The sequence below is a fragment of the Argiope bruennichi genome, chromosome 1, assembly GCF_947563725.1.
Source record: "Argiope bruennichi chromosome 1, qqArgBrue1.1, whole genome shotgun sequence".
Classification (NCBI taxonomy): Eukaryota; Metazoa; Arthropoda; class Arachnida; order Araneae; family Araneidae; genus Argiope; species Argiope bruennichi.
This window is the reverse complement of record NC_079151.1, coordinates 47,389,819-47,414,719: the sequence shown is the minus strand read 5'-3', so window position 1 is coordinate 47,414,719 and position 24,901 is coordinate 47,389,819. Positions and strand designations below refer to the sequence as shown.

The window sequence follows — 24,901 nt, the reverse complement described above, 5'->3', positions numbered from 1 at the left end:
ATTTATTTCATTATGATAGGCATAATTTGCCCACTGGAAGTTCAATGATAAAGGCACATCCTACATCACAACACAAAAACAAAGAAATTTTTCTCTTTAATTACAGAGATTATGATATATGTCTGGCATTATTTTACAGTTTGTGTACATTTTTATTTCACACCTACACTTATTCCCAGAGCCTAGAAATGCTGAAATCAACATGCTTGCTCAACAAAAATTTTGGTAAACCCACTTGAAGCTATATAAAACCCAGATGCATTTCCATATTCTGAATGTATTGCCTGCTGTTTATGATTTTAAAAAAGAACTTATTAAAAGGCATCGTAAAATAGAGTAGTTTCCTTAAACATCTTGAAAAATGGACAACAAAATTATTTAAAACACACATTGCTTGCTTTCTTTAATAGCAAGTATTTCTCTCGCACACACATATACATATATATGAATTAAGAATATAGAAACTTACCTGGCATGTGAAAGTGAGATCACCATATTGTCTGTATTGGGGCTTTTTTTCCTTTAATTCAGCAATAAAATTAGTGTTATTGAAGAAAAGATTTTCTATGCAGCCAGTAAAATTCTTAGTTGCAACCAATCCAACTTGGTTAAAATTTTGAACTCCACCAACAAAAATCTAAAAAATAATACAAAAAAAAAATGAATGCATAATCATTTGGGAGATTAGTGAAACTAAGCAATAAAGATAAATATTTGTATGAGTGCTAAATTTATAAACTTGATTTTTCATAAAGAGCTATCAAAAAATTATTCTGATTGTTAAAAAACACATTTCTCAATTATTTCTGTTTTTTCATCATATTAGCTCCACACTGCCATCAATCACCTTAGATACAAACATACCACAAAATTTTGAGAGGGGAATTTCTTTCTGTATCCTAAAGTTCATCATATATTTAATTACACAGGCAATTAAAATAAAAAATTAAATAATTTGTCAACATAGTACATTAATAAATAAGCTTAATGTTTTCATAGAACAACATACGAAATGAACATAATCCACCAAAGATTTGTCAATGCATTCAATATAACTATTATAATAAGCTTCTAATTCACTCCATCTTAATTAAAAATAAATATACTAAATTTCCTTTATAAAGTATTAACTTAATTCCGGGAAATTTTGAAACAAGTTTTATTAAATGATTATGTTATACAATCCAATTTTCTAGTATATCGCAGACATCAATTTTTTTTAAATTAAATTGCTGTTATTTGTTTACTTGTTTTAAATCAATTACATATGGATTAACTCTATTAGATTTTTTATTTATGTAACTTTGAATAAAGGTATTTATGCAACTATGAAAGAAAAATTTAATACAATCCAAATATTTCAAATGTTCACTTACTTCTCGTTTTATATCTAATTTTAAGAAATCGCCACGAATTTTTGCAGGAAGAACAACTCTGTCAACTGAGAAAGTAATATCTCTGTTTTTCCTTACAATGTAAACATCATGCCACATGTTATCATCTAATAAACTACCAACTGACACGCTTGTAATCATTCCTTCACCACCTAAAATAGAATAGTCACTACTTAAAACTTTTAATTTAAAAATCTTTATTATTATTTTATTCAACTTTTATGTCAATTACTCTATTGCTAAAATAAATTACCACAATTTTTATAATGATTAGGATATTATTTTTTCTTTTCCTTCTTTCTCCTGAACTAACTTCTAATGCTGAACTTTACTTAACTGTTCAAGAGATTTTTTTAGTTTCGTTCTGGTTCACAAATTAAAGACCAAGAAATGGCTAATTTCAAAATCAAATGTTATAGTTTTACAAAAACTTTTTAACAAATAAAATGCCTGATTGTGCTTGTTGCCGGATGATTTAAATTCAAGAAATTCAGAAGAAAAAAAATATTTGCTTGATTTCTGAAAGATTCTGATGTTAGAAAAATTTAGTGCAGAAGAAAATAATTATTCTCGTAAACTAAAAATTAGTTTGCTTAACATTCCTACAAAAAAGAAAAGCTGTGCCAGCATTAAATTAGCCATCAGATGAGAATAATCATCATTTGAAAACAGTGAGCAACTGATGTCTCATAACTTTAAAAAACATGTTTTGGTAATTCAGACTAAGTTAGAGTCATTGAAGCAGAAATTTCAGAATATGAGTGAAGCAAGAAGAAAGCTGTCTAATAGAACTTTATCACAATACTCAAGTTATAAAATTAATAATTATAATCTATTTGAACACACGAACTTTCATTCACTTATTTAGGTATACTAGATTAATGCAATACTTAAAAGATAGAAAATTCAAAAAAGGCAACTAAAGAGAGAAAGGAAACAAATGCACTCCACAGTCAGCTTTCAGAAATGTAATTACTTTTTTTGTTTTAATCATAGGTATATAAATTTTGTTAAAAGTTATTCTGTTTAAAAGGTAAATTAGCCATATTTGCAATTGTTTATATGTACTACAAATGGTGGTTATCACATTGATTGGAAGTTTTGAAATTATGTAAATATATGTATGAAAATATAATACTTATATATCTGATATATATGTATATAATTCAATCAAAAATTGAGTGATAAAAGCAAACATGTATATATATAGTTTTTTTTTTCATGTCAAAATTGTAAATTAGTTTTAAGAAGGCACTCAAACATAGTTGATTTAATTTTTAGATCAATGTAATTAAAACATTATTTTTTGAACCAATGTGTATTTTATTAAATCCCTAATAAAATTATTTGTCATTCTGTTCCTTAACAATCATTTTCTGTTTAAACTAAAAATAGGTTTTACTTTTAAAATTTAGGGGATTTAGGGTAATAATTTCATCATTTCTATCATTGAAACCATATCAGAAAGTTAGACCTGAGTTTGCTAGAAATTTTCAATTAAATATTCTAATATTTCATTATTTCATAATATGTGACTTTTTACCATTCTAGCAAAAAAATCTGACTTAGACAAAGAGTTTTCTTAGTTGCTAAAAGTGTTTTCAAATGATCAATTTGTTATGTAACATAACACTGAAACAGAGAGTTGTGCTCCCTATGTTTAATTAATATCATCTACGGTTTCTGTGACCTAACCTTACTATTTTCAAATAATCTTGGTATTTACAATATACTACATAATATGTGATTCATATAAAAATGCAATACAAATAGTTTAATATAAAAATAACTGTCAAATTTTAATGAATTATTAGCACATACGTAATTTTTTATGAGCAATAATAAATTATTCTTTTCTTTCTTTTTTAACATAAAAAAAATCACATAATATATAAACATTAGAAATCATTTCAGTCATATGCATAAAGTAAGGAATATTACAACATATGCAATGTAAAAATAATATAACAGATTAAAGTATTAAAATAATGAAAAATTTTATGCATTAAATAAAATATAAAATAGATTGGTAGTTTTCAGTTAACATATTAGTAGAAAAGTACCAAATGTAGAACTTTCTACTGTGAAACATGTCAAAAATAACTTTTTTAAATCCATGGTCACCACTTTCTAAGGTTTAATTCTACATTTTACAACAGCTGCTACAATACTAAAGAATATATTTTTTCAAAAAATAACATTTATACTTAAATGGCATAAAGTATTTAAAATAATGATTTAGTTACATTAAAAAGAATAAAGTATTAAATTTACCCAAATCAACATTTAGAAGAAGTTTGTTATGGATCAACTGCAAAGCAAAAAAATCTCCTTGGCTGCCTTTGCTGTACAAAATAATTCCATCTGCTTCATTTGTTCGAAATCTAAATCTTATATTTTCATATTCACTTGATATTCCATAATAGAGCTCTTTACTAAAATAACTTTGTCCATCAAAATTTATATTTTCACTCACTGAAAAATAATACATACCAGTTATTTATAAATTAAAATAATAACTCTAATAGCAGTTATCAGTGCAAATAAAAATATGTATTTTTAAAAAAACCAGCAAATAAATTATTACAGCTTTTAAACAATATGCTACTTAATAGGTTGAAATACACTCTTACCATAGTTACATCCATAAAGCTCTACTCTCAAAGATATTCTGTCTCTCCATCTAGTTGGATTAATACGAATCCACTGGGCAATAATAGGTGAATCAAATTTATTGAATTTAATAGAATCTCCATCTACATTACCACTAAACAGCTATGAAACAAACAAAAAAAAAATTAATAAGTATTTAAAAATTGAAACAAAAACTGCATTATTAAAAAATCAAAACAATATATTACAATGTTATGTATTTTTATATTTTACTTATTCTAATTTTCACTATTTTGATTTGATCATTTTAATTGATTTTATAATGTTAAATCAATCCATTTTACCCCCAGAATTTGATTATGTTGTGTTTTGTAATAAATGGTTGTTTATTTTTAAGGGCACATACCTTTTATTTGTATATATTTTCAGCTAATTTGATTCATACAAAGGAATACTGTTATATATAGTCAGAGATTAGATGAGGTAGAAGAAAATTGGCAACATATGAAACTTTTACAACTTATTAATTAATAAAAACAAAACAAAAAATCAGAAAAGCTAATGCTACATTTCATTGGCCATTTTACATAAAATATCTGACTTGGATACTTTTTTAATTAGTGGGCAACAAGGCATTTATTGATTTTTTCAAAGTATTTTAAAAAGAAAATGCGAGTTTGATTTTAAAATAAAAAGTAAAAATAGAACCTAAAATAAAACATACAGCTTTTTATCATTCTTAAGTTGTGTTTATAAATTAATCTTTCTGGTTAAAGAGCCAGCTCTTTTTATTTCCCATATTCAGTCAAAAATTTGTATTTTCTTAAACATTCAAAGGTAAAACTTTCTTAGAATTTCCGAAATATAATATAAATATAAAAAAGCTTGGTTCATCCACTTATAAACCTAATTTTGCAAACTGTAGAAATAAAAGATCAAAATAACTCAGTTAATTTAAATCACATTCACATAATTTAAACTCAAGAGTTTGATTCTCAAATATATTGTATATTTTCTTGTTCTTTATTTTTTTATGTGATACTTTTTTTAATTTGCTAAATCTCTTCATCTCAACTTAGAAGCTTTCAATTATATGACACATATAAAGGCAGATTTCCAAATAAGCTGCCGAAGAGAAGGCAGACAGACAAAAACCTGAAAAATGTTCATTAGTCTAATTGCTAAAAAAATCTGACATAAAAATTCTATGAAATAGAAGAAAAAGGCTAATATTGCATGTTTCAATTAAATTTATAATCAATTACTCATATTTAATATAATGGAATATAATTATTCATTTAAAAGGTTACGATATATTCAATTTGGCAGGTCAGGTAAAATAATACTTTAATATTATACTTAAAGTTTATTATTCCCAATAATTATCATAATTATTCAATGTTTTCTTTGTACATAAAGAAAGTCATTTAAAAACCATTGAGAAATTTTAAGAATTTTATTAATTTAGCCATTTTTTTTAATTATATACATAAAAAAATATATTAAAACAAATGTTTTTAAAAGTTATTAAAACAAAAAAATGAAAACAAAATCATTAATAAGTTGGTTAAGTTAATATGCTCAAATTTAAAACTAAATTAGCCACTTATTAAAGAGGAAGCCTCTTAAATGCATACTGTTTGTGTTCACATAATGTCTAAATAAAACACTGGAAGCACATATAAGTTTAGCTGCTTTTTTCAGATATCAAATAATTTTTTTAGCTTGAATTTAAATTAAAATGTTGAAAATATTTTCAATTACAGTACATGCAATAGGTACATTTAAACTTCCCAAAGCCATTTTAGCTATTATAATAATACAATGAATTCTATTTTCTAATTTTTTCCATAAATTTCTTGGCTCATCCTCTTCGAGTAAATAGCTAGATCTGCCTGCATCTGAATGCTATCTAACTTTATTTGTTGCCCAAATCCTAAATGAAAATTACATCATCATGAAGTTCAAATGGTTTCAAATGATCCTCTCATTCACTGGATTAAAAATTTCTATTATATGGGAAAATGATAATACCACATTCTTCTCTCTTAAAATATTGATATTTAACTTTTCTTTGGATTTTTGAAATAAAGACATAGTTCTAACAAGATGTTCTCAAAGTTGTTAAAACTACTTAGTGGCAGGAATAATTTGTAAATCATATAAATTAAAGAATATATGTAATTTTATAGTTAATTCTGATATGCAAGCTATTTTTCGCAATACATATCTAAAAAACTTTATCTAACATACTTTTTCGCCCATTAAAAAGTAGCTGAATTTTCAAAATTGTCAGAATTAACAGTATTATGTTCTTATTGTTAATATTTAAAACCTATTAGATTTTAAACTTTAAAAACAGAGCCAATAATTTCCAATTTTGGCAGAGAATTTCACTGAAATAGCTACATCTTTCTTTTTAGATTTTCCAAAAATTAAATTTAAAAATACTATAAACTATGAATATAAATATATGTAATATATACATATATGTTTTAATTTAGATTTTTAAAAAATTCATCTACCCTTTAAAAATACTTTTTTTTTATTTACAAAATACCTTGTTTGAGGGGTACTTACTCAAGTACTGAATAAATACCTAAAAAACATTTAATGCCATTTCACTGGTAGTGTTATGATAAAGCCAATGAATTTTAATTAACGATAAATATTTTATATAAAAATAGCAGGAATCAAAAATGAATAAAAGGAAAATATAATGTTTAATCAATTGTTTGTTGAAACAGAAAAACAAAATAAATATTCTTTACTTAAAAAAAAGTAGTTCGCTCTTACTGAATCTTTTTTCAATTTTCTAGCATTTAAAAAATATAATGAAAATGCTGATAATTTAAAAAAAATAAATGCTTAATTATCCAGCTTACATATTGTATTTTAATTACACATTGCATTTTCTGACAAATTTTAAATATAATTCTTTATTATTAATTTAGCCTCAAAAATTGTAAATATTCTAAATAATTTAAGCTTTTTCCCCAACAAGAATATTTTATATCTTTCAAATCTAAATAAAGTGAATAGCTTTAAATTAGTTTTATGAAAATTGTTCAAAAATATTATTTCCTGGATGTCACATTACATCAGAATACATTATAAATCTATTCTTCAGAGACCAAAAGTTTTTACTAATAATCATCTGTATTGGAAAATAAAACTAAAATTTATGCATATTCATACAACAAATTTAGATTATTTAAAAGAAACTGACAATTTTTTATAACCTGTTTTCATAAAATTCAAATGCAACTTTACATTAAAATTTAATCAACGAAAAAAAATATATGTAATGAATAAAAATTGGTTAATTTCAGATATCATAAAATACAGAGAAGTGAAGTGCATGGACTAAAAACATTCTAAAAGACAAAATTCTCTATTCACATTCAAATGCATAAATAGTAGAAAATTCTGAATGGTGCAAAAGTGGAGAAATCAAATGAAGTATGAAAAAATAAAATAAATTATTAAAATTAGAAAAATAAAAACAAAAATTCTATCAGCAAAAGTTGAAAAATAGAATGACTTAAAGCTATATATGCAACACATGTATCACCATGCTACATGTCAAAACTTCATTCATAAATTTACCATTCAGAAAAGGTAGCAAACTAAAGAAAGCTAGGGGGGAGGGGGTATTAACTATCAATAAAAGCAGAGCCTATTAACACAACCTGTGTTTCACCATCTGGATAAGTATAAGTTCTCCAGGCATCTCCATCATAACCATATTGAATACAATATTCAGAAACAAATTCCATAGTATGTGAACGTCCTTGAGTAGCAATCAAATTAATTATTTTTCTCTTACGTAAATTAAATGTTAAATATTGAAAATAATCATTATAACCTGCAGTCCATGAGTACAGACCTAAGGAAACAAATTAAACACATTTAAAAAGTATAAAACATGAGAATCTTTAATATGCAATTAATTTTTCCCATTAAAAATAAAATTACTTTCAATGTTCGTTTCTGAAACAATAACTGAAAAGAAATGCATACTATGAAAAAACTTATAACACAATATTAACTTATTCAGCTTCAACCATAAGTCAGCTTAAAAAGCATTTTAAATATTATAATGAAATTGATTCTTAGCACCTCATTTGAATCACAGTACTTAATAATGAATTAAAATTGCAACACTAATAAAATAATCTACCTACACAAAATGCAGAATCCATGTAATAAATCTTGCAAAAACAAGATATACATTGAGGCTAAATAAGTTAATATTATTATAAATACACAGTAAAAAAATAAGCAATGCAACATTTTAAAATGCATAGCATTCAAGAATATAAAGCACAGAAATAAGAAATGAAAATTCGTTTTATCTGCCACCAGAATTTAAACAGGAGCCACAACACAGAAAATGACACCATATACAGAATATGCAAGACAAGAGTGGTTGGCACTTAATGCTATTTTTATGTTACAAGAAGGAAATAATAAAATTTGCAGTGTTATAGGAATAGAAAATCGACCCCAACTAGCAAGAAAAAGATCCATCTCCCAACAGAAAGAGCACTGAAATACCCACTGAAGGAAAGTGCAGAGAAAAGACCGATGCAAAAAAACTACATTATGCCTACCCGTGTGTGCCCTTCTTTATCTTTATATTCTGAATAATCCAAAGGCTTATTTCCATATTCAATACGATATTCTTGTACAAATTCAGATGTAAAAGGGCGGCCTTGAGTTGCTATAGCTGTTATATTATATTTACGACGTAAATCAATATTCAAAAATTGACTGAAATCAGATGACTTAGCAGTCCATGCTCCATTTCCTAAAAACATATCAAACCAAATATCAAGAATAATGAATTTTTGAAATGAAAATTTATCCCATTATCACTATTCTTAATATTTTCATGCAACACACTACCAGAACACAGTGAATAATATATTTCACTATACAAGTGTGACAATTAAATTTTCAGTAGTGATATTATTACTAACTAGATTTCTAAAAAAAAAATAATAATAAAGACTGAAAAAAAGCAAATGAATTAATAAACATCACTGGCATTTTAAAAACTGTAAAAACAAGTGAATTCAGAAATAATAAATCAAATTTATTCACTTTTTATATTTAATCATATTAGTAACTAATACGCCTTAAATAAAAAAAATTATAAAATACTCATACAAATAGCTCATTTAAAAATATGTATATTCCAATTAATGGCACAATACTGTGTGACTAAAAATGCTTACCATCTAACCTAGCTTTTTCAGGACCTCTATCATTAGACATTGACGATGAGGCATAAATTTTGGCATTTACAAGAAGGGGTTCATTACATTCATCTAAAAAAAATGGATATACGAATTTAAATTATTCAGAATATTAAATATTATCTTTGTAACAACACACAATAAGTAAATATTAAATACTTTTTAAAAAATAAAAACATTGACAAATTCAGACAAAATTCAACATATAAAATGTTAAAACAAGAAAGAGACATTACAAAAATAATAGTTAAAATTCTTTGATAACAATAGATTTTATCCACAAGGCACTCAAGAGAAAAATAATAATAATAATATGTCAGAAGTTATCATTAAAAAATTAATATCATTAGCTTTTAGGCATTTGATATAAATCAGATTTATCTGTTCCAACAAAATTGTATGCTCCTAATCCTTATTAATAATCACCAATTTTTAATTAACTGCATTCTGAAATTTTATTAAGCAATTTTATCATATTTCGATTACAGTATAAACATCAAAATAGGAACCAAATGTGCAACAAGAAAACGTTATTGCATATCATAACACTTAAACTAAATATCAATATCATGACAGATATTTCTCAAACAGCAAAAAACAAGTCATAAGTAGGATAACTAAGAAAATACCTTTTTGATTTTTAGTTACAGTTTTATGTAATTAAGTTAGCAAAAAAATACTGCTATTATAAAAACACGCCCTTTAAAATTAGTGATTCAAGTTGAATAATAAATTAGACTCTTTAAGCAGCACTAACAAAAACCAAAAATAATCAATATTAATTCACATATAAGTACTAAAAATAGATAAGAAGAAATATGTTAAATTATTAAAAATTAATATTACACATATAAGTAAACAAAGTGTTCATTTTCTCACAACATTATACACTATCTTCAAAATGTAAAGCAAATTTTAATAAAATTAAAATAATCTAGCAATGAATATAAGAAAAATTAAAAATAGATACAGAATTCATAATATGTGTAATTATCGTTAGAAACTTTTAAATGAAACTAAAGAGTTACATACCATCGGCTTTTAAATATGTAAAACCGATCAAAAGAATACAAACAAATGTAAAATGCGCACTTTTCATCATGACTTACACACTCTCAGATATGTATAAATAATTTTAATAACATTGCTTGTAAACATAACATTCAAAACAAAAATTTCCAACACATTTTACACCAAATCAAAGCATGTTGCACTTTCAGGATGAACACACCCAAAGCTAGCTGACGAACGAAATTCCGTCACGGTGCATTTAACGAGAAATTTAAAATTCTACAGTAAGATTGCTCAGTATTGAATAGTTATATAAAACAAAATTATATTGTCATTTTTAAAACTGTATTAAGATGTATTTAAGTAAAAAACTTGAACCAAATAATATTTGCATATATAATAGCTCACTTATTAAAGCTTAATTACTTAACTGTAACTGCCAGATTTCAACCCGGGAATCAAAATAAAAAAATTTGTAAATAGAAACACGTTTTCATAGGTCAAACAAAGTTGACTTAAAATGTCTGTTAGCCTAGGTTGTGTTTTATGCCATTGAAATTGTTTTCTAGTCGTATAATGTTTTACAAAGCATTATATCTCATTTCTTATCGTTATTCCTCCATTTACCTGTAAATATGTCTGATTTCTAAATTGTGTCTGATTATATTTATTGTTTTTGGAATTTTATTTAAATGTACCACAGGAAAAATTGTTGAGAGATTAACGGGAAACTAACTGACTTTTATCACTTTTATAAAATGTTGATGAGTAATAATTTTGTGTATTGTTATAAAATAGTGCATTGATATAATTATATTAAACTAATTATAGACGTAAAAAATTGAGTTTTTATCCTAACAATACATAAAAAATACGTTATTGTGTTTACTCAACCAAGTGACTTATATTTTTGTGTGTAAAAAGTTAGGAAATGAAAAAAGTTGAAAACGATTTTTTTTTCTGAAAAAATAATTTATTAAAAAATTTATTTTTTATTTGCTCTGTGACTTTCTATTGGCTTTCAGGTAGCTTTATTTCTCTACAAAACTATTTTTCCTTGGCGAAAAAAAGAGTAACAGTAACAATAATATGAATAGTTTTCAGTTCTGACTTACTATTTAAATTATTTATCAAGAAATGAAACAAATTATTATGTGATGACAGTCAATTGATATTGTCGATTCTTATTATGAGACATAAATTTGTCACTGTTACTTAATATGTGTTTGTATTCGTTGAGGTCATTTAATTTATATAATTAATGAGAAAGAAACATACATATGAAATAGTTTGTTCCTTTGGAATTGGTACAAAACTGGCAACTCTTGTCCAATTAGCTGCAGTATTTCTTTCACATTTGTACCAAAACTTTGTAAAAAGCAATTCATTTCATTTTTTTTTTTTTTTTTTTTTGTGAAATTCTAAAGATAAGTAATTTCATTGATTTCTCCCACCACCACCTTTTTCCTTTTATGTTTTGAAAAAGCTTTGTGAATATCAACAATTTTAGTGAGAATAATTTCTTTTAGCTCCTTTGGTATTTATGTCATGATCTTAAGAATATATCCAAATCATGCTGAATGATTTTCAATACAGTTTGACAGTCAACTCTTTATATTTTAAAATACTAAATGGAATTGTTTATTTCTTTTACTTTTGAATCATCAGTTGGCCTTCTTGAGTAATACAATCATAATCTTAAGATTTCAAAACAGCCCAGAAATGACCGTTTATCGCCAAATTTCTCGCCAATTTGGCGGAGGCCGTATACTGGAGCTGAGCCACATTATTTTTTCTTTAAAGTGCATTTAACACAATTTCTCATGTATTGTCTCTTCTTTCCTTTTGCTTGGAAGTATTAAAGTGAAAAATGTCAAAAATATTAATTTTCTATTTAGAAATTGATTCTAAAAGATAAATCCTAAAAAAATTATGTGCTTCTTTTTTCTAAGATATATTGTGAGCTCTTCCACTCCATCGTGATTTTGTAATTTACAGCAAAATTAACTACAATACAAAACATGTATCAATATATGCAAATTAACTTTTTATTAATCCAAAAACATGCTTTTCCTAGTTGTAAATATCAATTATATTTGTATATATCATGGCAGAAATAGGTTTCTTTCTTTCTTATTTCGGAATGTATTTATATCACTTTAGAGACAAGTTTGCTTTCCAGGATAGCAATAATATTTAATTTCATTTAAATATTTTATGCATATTAAATGAAATTAATATGCATAAGATATTAATTTCATTTAATATCTAACAGCTTTCTTAACGGTGTGTTTTTTTAAATTTCAAACTATGATTTAATCCTTACTATTTTAGAAGCATTACATCTGCTCTTTTTATTGTACCTATATATATATATATATAGCTAATAGAGTAAACTCCCAAGGTATTATAAAGATCTGAAAAACAGATATAGATTTGTTAACTAACAAATAACCACTTGATGGCTAATACTGTGCTCTAAAATATGCTTTTTTCCCCCATTTTAAAAGGTATGATGTAAATTCTGAAGTTAAATTTGTATAGTGTGTTTAATGGGCATCTTGTGAATTTCAAGATGTCATCTTCATGTCGATTTCTTTATGTATCTATGATTTTCTATAAAATTCATCTAATACAATTGCATGCTATATAAACTAAAACATTTTCATAAGCATTATAAAAATGGAATATTTAGAATAATAATAATTATTATTATATAATTTTTATAAACATATATAGTCATTTAGCATCAGAATTATCTTAGAGATATGTTACTTAAGGTTAAAATAAAATGGGACAGAGAATTAAAAGTTTCAAAGTAACGGAAACAATAAAATATTTTCTATTCATTAAATTAAATGACAGGAAAAGTAAATATATGAATAAATCTTATCTTCATTGCTTACATTTAAAGTTAAACTATAACTGCAGTTCTTTCAAAACTAAAATTAATAATAAAATTTCAAATTTTTAATATATTGCATCATCTAACTTAGCTTTTAACAATGGCAAATATTTATAAGAAAAATAAAAAAAACTTTAAATTCTATTATTATAATAATTCTTTTCAAGTCATATTTAGAAAGAAAATAATTTTAGGGAAAAAAAATTCATGAAAATTATTTATATTCATATAAATAAAAATGATTTTTTATTTGTTTATTTTACAGGGTACAAAAATTACCTTGCTGTTAGGAGCAAAATTGTGTTTAGTTTCTAATTATTTAAAATTCTAAGAAAAATTTCAAAGCATTACTCTATGTGCATATTTTCATTTCCCTAAAGTTTTCTTATTAAATTTATTAATTTAATACATTTAATGTTTTGTCCTATGCATCAGCAATAAAATAAACACACCCTGATTATTAAATATGTATGCTATGATTTTTATTTCAGTTCACTTTTTTTTAAATTTCAAATGTAATAGTAAAAAATAGTTTATATATTTATTCATTGTAAAGCATAGAATTTATCCCCTCCCACCAGCATTTCTTTTCACAATATTTTTTTTTTTTTTTTTTTTTGTAATTACTATTTTATATTAGAGGTACAAAATGTTTAACTAAATATTATAATATCTTCTCTATAGTATAATGTTTCATTTATTATTTTGTAATTTTAAACTATTTTTGATTTTTTTTTATATTATAAATATTTCTTGAAATATTGAATGGATTTCACTCATTTCATTTAATTTCTCTTACATGCACACTTATTCTTTTAAAACATACTTTGGATAATTTTTAATTACCTAAAAAGATGTTAAAAGATGCAAGTGGTGAATTTCTTGTTGCTATGTTTAAAATTGAATGCCTTTTTTTGTTTCTGTAACTAGTAATTTTGTTATCTTTCATTATTATAATATAGTTTAGATTTGAGTACTTATCTTTTGTTTATCATTTTATTTGACAGCTTCCTGAATTTTGATTATTTTTAATTTCTGCTTATTATATTGATTTCAATATCTGTTGTGAAGCAATTTTAAGATATGTTGAATATCTCTAATATAATCTATTTATTCTATTTTTATCTTCTTGATTGGGTTATGCCACCTGACTTTCTGTATATAAATCTAAACCAAATGCAAATTTTTCATCTGTGTGTCTTAAGTAAGGAATATACAACTTAAAAGTAATTTTCTTTGTAATTATTGAAGTTATGTTTGCAATTTGTCTTCAAAAAAAAACGTTATTACATAGCAATAGCTTTAGAAGAGTCTCTTTTACTTATGTTAGAGTTATAAAATCATATCTTTTCAGTTTTCTATAGTATTTATGATTTCTCTGAAAAATGTTTGCCAGCAAGTAATAAATAACACCTATCTTTGTCTTCTTTATTCTTATCAGTAAAGCTATTCTTTTACTTTGGTGTAAGCAATAAAATGTACATATTGTATTCATTTTGTTACTTTTAAACTTTGTATAGTTTGTTGATATAAATTTGGCATATAAAACTAATCTGCAGTTGTAAGATTAGATTTAAAAATATATTAAAACATTGTAACTGCTCTGTAGCTCTATTTCAGTTGAATGTCTTTCATTTCAGCTAACTGATGCTATTATACTAAAAGATTGGTGTAAGATGACTATTATTTTAATTCTTTTAATAAAGTATAGGAATTTTCTAAATTTAAATGTTTTTCTATTTAGTATATATTTTTCTTTCGTTAAAGCAAATATAATTATTTTTTGGGTATTTTTTTTTTTTTTCAATTTTTTAAACCTTTTTTTTATATCCTTTCAGCTTTTTGATCAGATGTCTTATAACATCTGTTCTTTTTTTTTTTTTTTTTTTTTCAAAAGTGTAGCAGTGGTTCCTAATTTATTTTTTTATATAGATCTGTTATTTGAATCTCTTGTCCACATGTCATTATGAATCAAAATCCTGAATCTCAACCAAAAGAATGGTTTCCTTCTCGTATCATTTCTGGTGGTAAATACTTTTTTTTTACCCTTTCTATTATTTTTATAGTTATTTTCATATATAATGATTAAATAATAGTTACTGAGATGATTGCTTACAAAATTTAACTGTCACTTGATCTTTAATGAAAACTGTACAAAATTAGAACCAAAGAGGAAATTTTCTTTTGAATATAGAAATACTAAAAATTTACACAATCTGAATTTTATATATTTTGATTTTAAAAATTGTGATTGAAATTATTAAAATTATTTGCATACTTTAAAATAATTCATGCTAATTGAAACTTTTGCTTTGATTGAATGTATAATTTCCATTATATTATAACTTCTTTTCTTCTATTTCTTTGATGATTTGAATTTTTTTTATTAGAGGAACATATTGCATTATTGATTTTGAATCAGCCTCTTCAAGAAGAATGTAAATATTTTGTGAAAAGAAATTGGCAATCTGGTAAATATACCTTAAATTGTCTTTCCATCCAAAATGGATATCACAATTTAATACTTTTAACCATAATTATGAAATCTAGCTTTTTAGTGATAAGAATTATTCTTGCTATAGTGAAATTTTCACAATTTTATTAAATGTCATTTTTTAAAAAACTAAAAAAAAGTATTTAATGTTAGCAAATTTATATGATTATTCATTTTTATCTAAATTACTGTTTTTCACATGCATTTTATAATCTGATATTCAAAATTTTTCTCATATTTTAATTGCCATAACAATATTTATTCTTAAAAGTTGCATCAACCTATGTGTTAAGCAGCTATTAGTAAATTGTTCTAATTTAAATAGCTGTTTGCAGTATTAGATGAATTTCGAATTCATTTTTTTGCAAAGCTAGAAATGACCCTGAAAAATAATATTGAAAAGGTGAAATATGCAAAATATGATTTATTCAGTTTCTGAATGAAGGTAGCTTAAAATGCAATGTTTTTTGTGAGAAATAAAATAGGAAGATACTTTATTCAATTGATTATTAAATGCATTTTTCAATTAGTTATGCTGAAAAATGAATGTTATTCTGCACAGATTATCTTTTTTAACCATGAATTGCTTATGAAATTATCACTGTATTGAAGTTTATTTGTTTAAAAGAAGCTTGCATATTTATTTTCATTGATTTTTTTTACATTTATGAGATGCTTTCATATATTTGTGTTTTACTCTTCTTTTAATGAATATTATAATTATGATTTTTCAAATTTTTATAGTGAAATTACTAAAAAAATAACTTTAATAATCTGCATATTTATTAAAAAGAAGCCTTGAGATTGGTTTTGTTTTTAAACATAGTCAATTTTTACTGTCTTCATTAAATAGTGTTTATCAAGATATTCTTTTGAGTTCAGTGTTAATTCAGAAAAAAAAAAAAAAGCCACAAGTTTTAAGCAAAACACATTTTTAAGTTGTTATTAGTTTGTAAACTTTGATATAGGCTCATTTTCTTTTTTCATTAATAAATATTTTGTAGAAAAAATACTCCTCAAATAATGTTACTGAAACTCAATTTTTAATTAAATATCACATATGTATGTTCCCCAATAGATCTCATTTCTGTATATCTTTCTGCAGTTTATTATTATTATTTCTTTCTGTGCACTTTAAAACTATTTTTCCCTACATACAAAATACATTTGCTAATCAATTGCATTCAAACTATTACTTATTGTTTCATCATTGTTATTAATTATTATGTATATTAATTACTTTTTTAAGAAATAGTTATCTGCAATGATGCGAAAGTCTTATCTCTGTGTTATTGCTTATGAAAATTGAAATCAGGAAAGTTTTTTTTTTTTTTCCCCTTAAATATTTTGTCATTATTTCAAACTTCAGTTATGAACTGTAATTAGTTAAAAGTTACTGCTTCTAAAAACTTTTATAAGTATATTTCACATGAACATTAGAATTCTTGCATACAGATTACCTTTATATTGCAATTTTTTTCCTGCTCTAGCACTAGTTCATGTTGGTGTAGATGGTGGTGCAAATCAACTGAAAGAGCTTTGTGATGATGAATTCCCTCTTATACCTGATCTCATTTGTGGAGATTTTGATTCTGCAACTCCAGACGTCTTAGAATTTTATAAATCTAAGGTTTAGAATTTCATTTTCTTACTCGGTCTCTTTATATTTTTCTTTTTATCATTGTTTGTGTTTTTACATCAGAAAAACTACATATGTAAATTCATTTGACTTTTTTTCACTAAACATATCTAAAAAATATAGTTATTTAAAATTAAAATTTCTTTCATTACTTTCCTTTACTCTGCTCTCTCTAATTTATGAAGAGATATCAGCTCCAATGTACTGTTTCAAATTTAATTTTACTGGCTCAATTATTGATTTATTTTTTCTTTCCCCTTATTATTACCATGCAGGTGCAATCATATGAAAACTTTTTTCATTCAAAACTTTTGTAAGCGGTAGTTATTGATTTTAAGTGTTGTTCACTTTAGGTCTTGGCAATATCAAAATTTATTTTGTTTTGTGATCTTAGTTTGCTGTTCAATTTTATGTCTAAATTATAAGAAACTATTTCTTATGGGAGCTGAAAAATATTGATCAAAATGTTCATTGACTTTCTAACTCTTATGTATTTACTTTTAGATGCATGGTTTCATTTTTAGAGAGTATATTTAGTTATTAAAAAGGATAAAGTTTGCTTGAAACATTGTTGCAAATGAAATTTTAATTTACATGACAGTTAAAAGTAAACAATATTTTACATTTAAATTTTTCATAAAAATTAATTTTTCCTGACTTATTTGTAATTTTAACTAATAAAAATATTCCTATTTTTAGGGTGTATCTATTGTTCATACCCCAGATCAGGATGAAACCGACTTCACTAAAGCTTTAAGATTAACAGATATGTACTTAAAGGATAGGAAAATTGAGGTAACTTTAAAAAAATAATAATAATAATAGCATTGTTTTGTTTTTTCTGTAAAATGGAATTATACAACAAAATCTTTTCATAACCAATTTTAGTTGAATACTGTAGAAACTTCCATAATTATCTCTCATTTTACTAATATTTTAAAATGAAGAAAAACATTATTTTAAAAATTTATTTCAAATTTGAAATTATTGAGATTTGCATATTAAAAAAAAGTACAATTTCATTTTTTTTATTGATAGCAAAATAATAGTGATTAAAAATAAACCTAAAGATTTAAATATATACGATAAAAATCTCTTATAAATGCTTATTTAGGAAAAACATTCCATCATAAACATTGATATAGTCATAGTCATTATTAATATATGTTCTTATTTCATTGCCAATGAATATGCTCTTATTTCATTGCCATTCACAAAAATTATCATACAATCAAATATTTTATACAAATTACCATTCAAAATTTTCATATCATTTTAAAAAAATTGTTTGATTTAAATTTCTGGTTTCAGTTCTAATTCAGTATTGATTGAAATTTCTTTATTGATTTTAATTGTTATAGTCTATTACGTCAAATCATGCCTGTGACATAACCATTCATTTTATTTGACTTATTATGCTGTTACAGTTGGTATGTTCTGATATTTTGTAAAATTCTCTTGTTTTTCTCATCTTTTTTTGTATTGTTATTTTAAAGTACTTCCAATATATTCATGAATAGATCTTCATACTTTACTTAATTACTGTTTACTATTCTTTGGAATGCATAGCTGTTATACACAGTATCTACATACTGTATGTCAAATGTGTAAATTTAATAATCACTTATACACTGACTACTTTTCTGGTCTGGTATTTATAAACGGACGATAATCTGCTAATTTTATATGCATATACACATCTCTTGTAATTTATTAACCAAGATATCTTGAACTTCATATAAACAATATCCTTTTTTTGCAGGTTTCATCAATTATAGCAGTTGCAAGAAATGGTGATCGATTGGATCACATATTGGGAAATCTAAACACTTTGTATCAAGCTGATGAAATAACTTCAGTTCCGGTTCTGATATTAGGAAACAATTCTTTAACTTGGCTTTTATCTGTTGTATGTAGAATCGTTATAAATTTAGAAATTCTGCATCTATAGTCTTATTCTTAGAATTTTGAAATATTATTTTATTAAGTTGAGAGTGTCATTTAGGTTCAGTCAAAATTAAAATTAATTTTTAGATATGATTTACAATCATATTTTAATTTATCCATTTGCATTCATAAGCATGATAATCTGCATTTAATGACTCTCAGATTTTCATTTTCATGACAATCTATTTCCTGCTATCATTAAACAGTTTGTTAATATTTAATGAGCTATACTGAAGGATTTTGTTGCCTACGAAATATTATAGTGATTACAAGCTATTTCATTTATCACACAAAAATATTTATTTTTACCTCATCATTACATGCAATGAATAATACTAAGTGATTGAAGCTATTTGTGATTTGAAAGTTATTGATTAATTATGTTTATGACTATTCAGAGTTATGATGTGAAAAAATGCTTAAATGTGTTCTATTACAATCTTTTAATAACAAGTTTATTTAATAACACTTTTCTTGCATTCCTTTATAAACTATAATCATTTATCACAACAAAATAAGAAAATAGAACTTAAAAATTCAGTATCTTTCTTCCATTGAAAGTGCTTATCTTATAAATAATATACTTTTGATGGAAATGCAAACTTTTATTTTTAAATCAAGTGAATAATCGTCCTACTTCTATAAAAAAATTATTTAAAATAAATTTTTGATCATTTCTCCAGAAAATAGCATTTAGTTCATATTCCTCCATCATTATAAGCATAAAGAAATTTTTTGTACCTATTAATAAATTGTTTATAATATGAATAATATAACATTTGATGCAAATTTATAATTTTAATTCAAAACGAATTTGTAATTTCCGAATTAATTTATTATTTTATTTTTGTCATTATAGTTATTTTTAAGTTCTTGGTTTATTAAAAGTTTAGTTACTTTTGTTCCTCCTCCCCTTATACACTGCCACTTATAAAGCATTTTTGTAGTTGAGGAGCTATTCTTTAGGAAAATCGAACGTTACATTTATTTGTTTAGCAAAAGAACTTTGTAATCCCAATTTAAATTACTTTTGACAACAGCTTTTTTTATATGAACTTGCAACATTTCGCTACACATTAATTTATTTAGCACAGAAGACCCTTACATCATAAATTCCCATGCAAATCAAGCCAATTTAAATAATCTCAAGATAAAATATCTTTAATGGTCTAATTAAATGTGTTCCTTTTTTAAATTATTTTATAATTATATGAAGTTCTGAAAATCAGAGTAAACCAGTCCACTAATTTTTTGGTGTGGTGCCATTTAAGTTGTGAAAAAATTCAATTCAATTAAATTATGGATTAGTCCTGTGGTGAATAGCATATAGGCCAGTTAACAACTATGCTGCACGAACAAATGCTTTTGCATAATGGTTTAGTTACTGGACTGCGAACCACAAGGATCCCAGGTTCTATCCTCGGGCTTCACATATCGCTCAAGTCCCCTCTACTAATAGATGAACTATGTACTATTGACATAGTTATATACATGAGAATATACATGTCTTATATTCTCATTCATGCCAGATTCATATATTAAATCAAATTTTCTGATATTTTAGGGATTTCATAAAATTTATGTCACAGAAAAAATGATGGAATCTCATGTAGGACTTATTCCTCTTGGATCTGCATGCAAAAATGTTACTACCACTGGACTGAAATGGAATTTGAGTAAGTAAAAATTATGCTTGTATAAATGTTATTCATTATCTTATAGAATAAACAAAAAACTTGTTCTGATTTCAACAAAAAAAATTATGAAAAAAATAAAATTGGGGAAAAAGGCTTAATATTTTTAGCTATTAGTTGAAATTGCACAGTGTTATTTACATTAAAATATTTGATATTCAAAATCAATATAATATTTAAAAGGCCTAATTTTTTTTCTAAAACTTATTCTATTCTAATGACAACTGTGGAATTTAGGGAGAGCTAAATACAGTCTTGACCTTTGTATTTCAACAAAAGCATTGAGCATGGCTGAAATCTAATAGTTTTAAATGGTGTTTAGAAAGCACTTTATAGACATAAATATTGTATAATAGGCAATGGATATAATACTATCATGTACTGTAACCCAAAAGATATTGAACAGCATGAATATATCTTATTTTGCAAGTATTATAACCAATGAGAAGAGATGTCATGTTTATGTCAAACAACAGTGGCATGATAATCAAGTTTAAATCTTTTTTATTGCAATGTGTTACTGTTATTTTCTGATACAATTTGCTTAATCTTTTTCTATAAGTTAATTGAGATTTAGTTTTTGTTTGGAAATCCCTCCCATTTTTGTTTCATATTAATGTTTAAACAAAGAGTGAAACTAATTTTTTTTTTTTTTTAAATTCTTTTCAGTTTGTACAACCTAAAAAAAATTATTAAAGTACTAGTATTGTAATTCTAAACCATAAAGTTAAAACTTTTTTTTTTTTTTAATTTATCAGCACTTCTCATAACAGTTCACTCATGTATTTTCTTCAATATATTTTTGATATATACGTTATGAATATTACATGGTTAGAGAGTATTTTGTATATGTGCATACTAAGTTGATTATAAAATCTCTAAATAAGCTTTATTTAATGAATCTATATTTCAACTAAAGTATTCAGGTTTTTTTTTTTTTTTTTTTTGCTTGCTTGTTTGTTTCATAAATATTTTTCTAGTAAAAATACTGAAATAATAAAATCTCTTGCAGCAAATGACAAAATGAATTTTGGTGGATTGATTAGTACTTGTAATATGTTTGATGGCAGTAATGTAGTAACAATAGCAACTGATACTCCCTTGATCTGGACTATGGAAGTTACAATGGATAAATTTTAGATCAGTATCAACTGAGAGAAAATAGATTGTGCTTTTTATGCCTTTTATGATTCAAAAAAGCCAATACATTTTTTTTGACTATTCAGTATTTAATTCTAAAAGTATGTGATGATGCAGTAAACATTCATTCTTTATAAATTGAATATTCAATATTTTTGTATATAACATTCAATAATTTTTTTTACTAAAATTTTTATAATTTGGCATTTTGTACTTTAAGTTGGTAATGTAGTGACCTTTTGAAATATGAAAGATTGTTATTCACTTATGTGCTATGAAGATACATTCTGAAAGATTTACATTGAAGAATGAGACTGTGATAGTTGTTTGATAATGAAATTAGTTTAATGAGATATTGGTTTTGTTTACCTTTTTTCAGGTTTTATTTCTAGTCTATTTATTTTTTACTTAATATAGTATTCCATATGAATATTGTTTAGTATTATATTCATCAAAATTAGCAAAGAGTATTACTTTTGGTTAATATTCCAGTGAATGCTTTGTTACAAATGATACTTTTTATTTTAAATCTTAGTTATTTTAGTGATATTTTTATTGTATGAATGTTTTGCCTTAGTAATATTTTTTATACTTGCCAACATTTTATTTTCATGCATAAGTGTTATTTTTCTTATGTTTATTATATTTATAAAATATTAACATGCTAAAAAATTTTAAATCCTAAAATATTCATTTATTAAAAAAATTTGATTATGATCATTATTTGAAACATTGGATATTTATATAAAATGAATAGCTGAATATATGACAGGATTATCTCTGTCATAAATAAATTATCTTTGAACAGTCAGTAAATATGTTTTTATTCATATTTAATTGACTAAAATATAAAACAATTTAATATATAAAGAACTCAAAACTTACATTCAAAATATTATATGCATCAAGTAATAAAGAATCTTTTTCATATTCAAGATATTTGTACCTTTAAAATGTATAATTTAAAAAATATTAATTACGTGCATTTATTATATTTATTTTGTATTTTGCAAAATAAGTTTATATTTTTATTTATGTTTTGCCTACTATGTACATACAAAGTATAATTAATCAGTTTTAAAGCAGGTTACATTTGATATATTCAATGGATCAATTCTTTTTGAAGCTGATTACCCTGTATTTGTTATAAATTAATAAAAATCTAACTATGAGTTTTTGACTAAATTTATAAACTGAGACATCTAAATCCATTTTCACGTACTGATAATACTAAAACTGAAATACAAAAAACATGCAATTATTTTAAATATTGTATACTTATTTATTATAGGATAAATTAAAAACATTAAGCAATTTTTATTCATTGAATCATTATCTTAAAAAAAAAAAATTCAGGTAGTTAGCATACAAAATACAATTTTTCAATTACATTTTAGAATAAGATTTGAGAAATTTACATTGTTTTGTTTCAATCCATTTCTAACATAATTCGTTAGATGTAATACTTGTATGTATAAATATTCCACTTCAAATATTAAAAACTATTATAAATTATAGTATTTGTGAATTGTATTGCAAAACACTTTCATTGGCTTTTATATAGAAGTAAGCCAAATTTAATAGGGTTGCCATGGCACTAGAAAAGTACAGAAACTTTTTAATCAGTAGCTTTTTTTAAGATAAAAAATAATTAATCTTTTTAAACATTGCAAACATAGAAGATCATCACTATTGGCGACTGTTAAACTGCTGAAGCTCATCCTTTTACTTCTGCATAGATCAGTTGAATTTTCATAACTGAGAGAAATAAAATATTGATATTAAAATAGTGACTGCAAGCTATTTGAATATTAGTATTAATGGAACTACTAAAACCGAAAAAAAGAATCAAACTGACCAAAAAATTTTGCTGCTTTGAAAGCTGCATCTTATTTTATTCTATGTTTATTGAAAAATAATGTATTTATTTAAAAAGCAAATGGTTTATTTGCTTCAACTTTGGCTTGCTTCAACACAAAAAACACACACTTATTAACCATAACACAATTCACTACATCTTCAGAATGTGCTAATGACCAATTTAATCTTTTAAGATTTTTTTTTATTATTATTACTATTTTTTGGAAAGTAAAATAATTCTTATATTGTCATATGACAATGTGGCTTTGAAAATATGTAAGATTCTTTGACTGTCCAAAGAATTGTGTGTGATGCCATACTCTTTTATAGAGGTGTTTAAAATATTCTGAACCTAAGATATTTTAGTTTACAAATATGGTGCAAGTGAGGTATTAAGAAGTTTTAGAAAAATGGAAAAGTTTAAGGTAAAAGAAAAAATCCCTCAACTCAAAGCAGTTTTGCAAATTAAATTGCTACAAAATGTACAAATTGTTGTATAATTATATGAATTGCCCAAAATAAAGATATTTTAATGTTTCCTTGTTAAATTAACATTAAATAGTTTGTATCATAATAACAGGAATGTTAATTTGTTTCATTTCACTCATGCATTTGATTTTGTATGACTTTAAATTAGAGAACAAGGCAAGTGATAAATCTCTTTTCTTCATATAACATATAAACTTTGTCTTTTGTATGTAAATATAAATATTCATTTAATATATTTCATGTAATATTGAATTGTTGCTTACTTCCTGTTCCAGTGTCTTCAGATAAAAACTAGGTGGATATAGTTATTCTATTACAACTAATGAGCAGCACATTAGTGCTGTTTATGTATTCTCTTTTACTGCATATACATTAAGTGAAATTTTTTTCCAGATATGAGTGGCAATCTGTTTAATATACAATAAATTAATTTCTGCTTTTAATAATCCAA

General features: G+C 24.3%; 2 protein-coding genes across 8 annotated transcripts in view; one reads left to right on the top strand and one right to left on the bottom strand.

Annotated features, from left to right (window-relative positions):
* The window catches only part of LOC129963529 (neurexin-4-like), a 30,227-nt gene extending 19,712 nt beyond the window's left edge, over nt 1-10,515 (bottom strand). The window contains exons 1-7 of one of the 3 annotated variants that reach the window (XM_056077977.1): nt 10,304-10,515; nt 9,251-9,343; nt 7,700-7,896; nt 4,028-4,169; nt 3,669-3,869; nt 1,377-1,546; nt 470-637 (exon numbers count right to left, since the gene is read on the bottom strand). In XM_056077977.1, coding sequence (XP_055933952.1) covers nt 470-637; nt 1,377-1,546; nt 3,669-3,869; nt 4,028-4,169; nt 7,700-7,896; nt 9,251-9,343; nt 10,304-10,373 — 1,041 coding nt within the window. In that variant the 5' untranslated portion in view covers nt 10,374-10,515. Of the gene's footprint in view, nt 1-469; nt 638-1,376; nt 1,547-3,668; nt 3,870-4,027; nt 4,170-7,699; nt 7,897-8,623; nt 8,821-9,250; nt 9,344-10,303 lie in introns of all 3 variants that reach the window. The other 2 variants (XM_056077968.1, XM_056077985.1) reach the window with 2 other exon arrangements.
* Nucleotides 10,516-10,752: 237 nt separating this feature from the next.
* On the top strand, nt 10,753-22,711 carry LOC129966187 (thiamin pyrophosphokinase 1-like). Of its 5 annotated transcripts, none has more exons than XM_056080600.1 (8): nt 10,753-10,911; nt 15,120-15,214; nt 15,578-15,658; nt 17,172-17,311; nt 18,020-18,115; nt 19,083-19,229; nt 20,832-20,943; nt 21,974-22,711. In XM_056080600.1, the coding sequence occupies exons 2-8, from the start codon at nt 15,154-15,156 to the stop codon at nt 22,099-22,101; spliced, it is 765 nt and encodes a 254-aa protein (XP_055936575.1). In that variant the 5' UTR covers nt 10,753-10,911; nt 15,120-15,153; the 3' UTR covers nt 22,102-22,711. The 5 variants fall into 5 exon arrangements, with proteins under 5 accessions (XP_055936575.1, XP_055936598.1, XP_055936593.1 ...); XM_056080618.1 differs by having other exon boundaries at nt 10,762-10,818; XM_056080612.1 differs by lacking the exon at nt 10,753-10,911 and adding an exon at nt 14,395-14,413.
* The last annotated feature ends 2,190 nt before the right edge of the window (nt 22,712-24,901 follow it).

Coding starts and splice junctions, on each gene's coding strand:
- LOC129966187 (XM_056080600.1), top strand. CDS start 15,154: ATGAATCAAAATCCTGAATCTCAACCAAAAGAATGGTTTCCTTCTCGT. Junction 15,215..15,577: donor TTCTCGTATCATTTCTGGTG/GTAAATACTTTT, acceptor TTTTTTTATTAG/AGGAACATATTGCATTATTG. Junction 15,659..17,171: donor GAAAAGAAATTGGCAATCTG/GTAAATATACCT, acceptor TTCCTGCTCTAG/CACTAGTTCATGTTGGTGTA.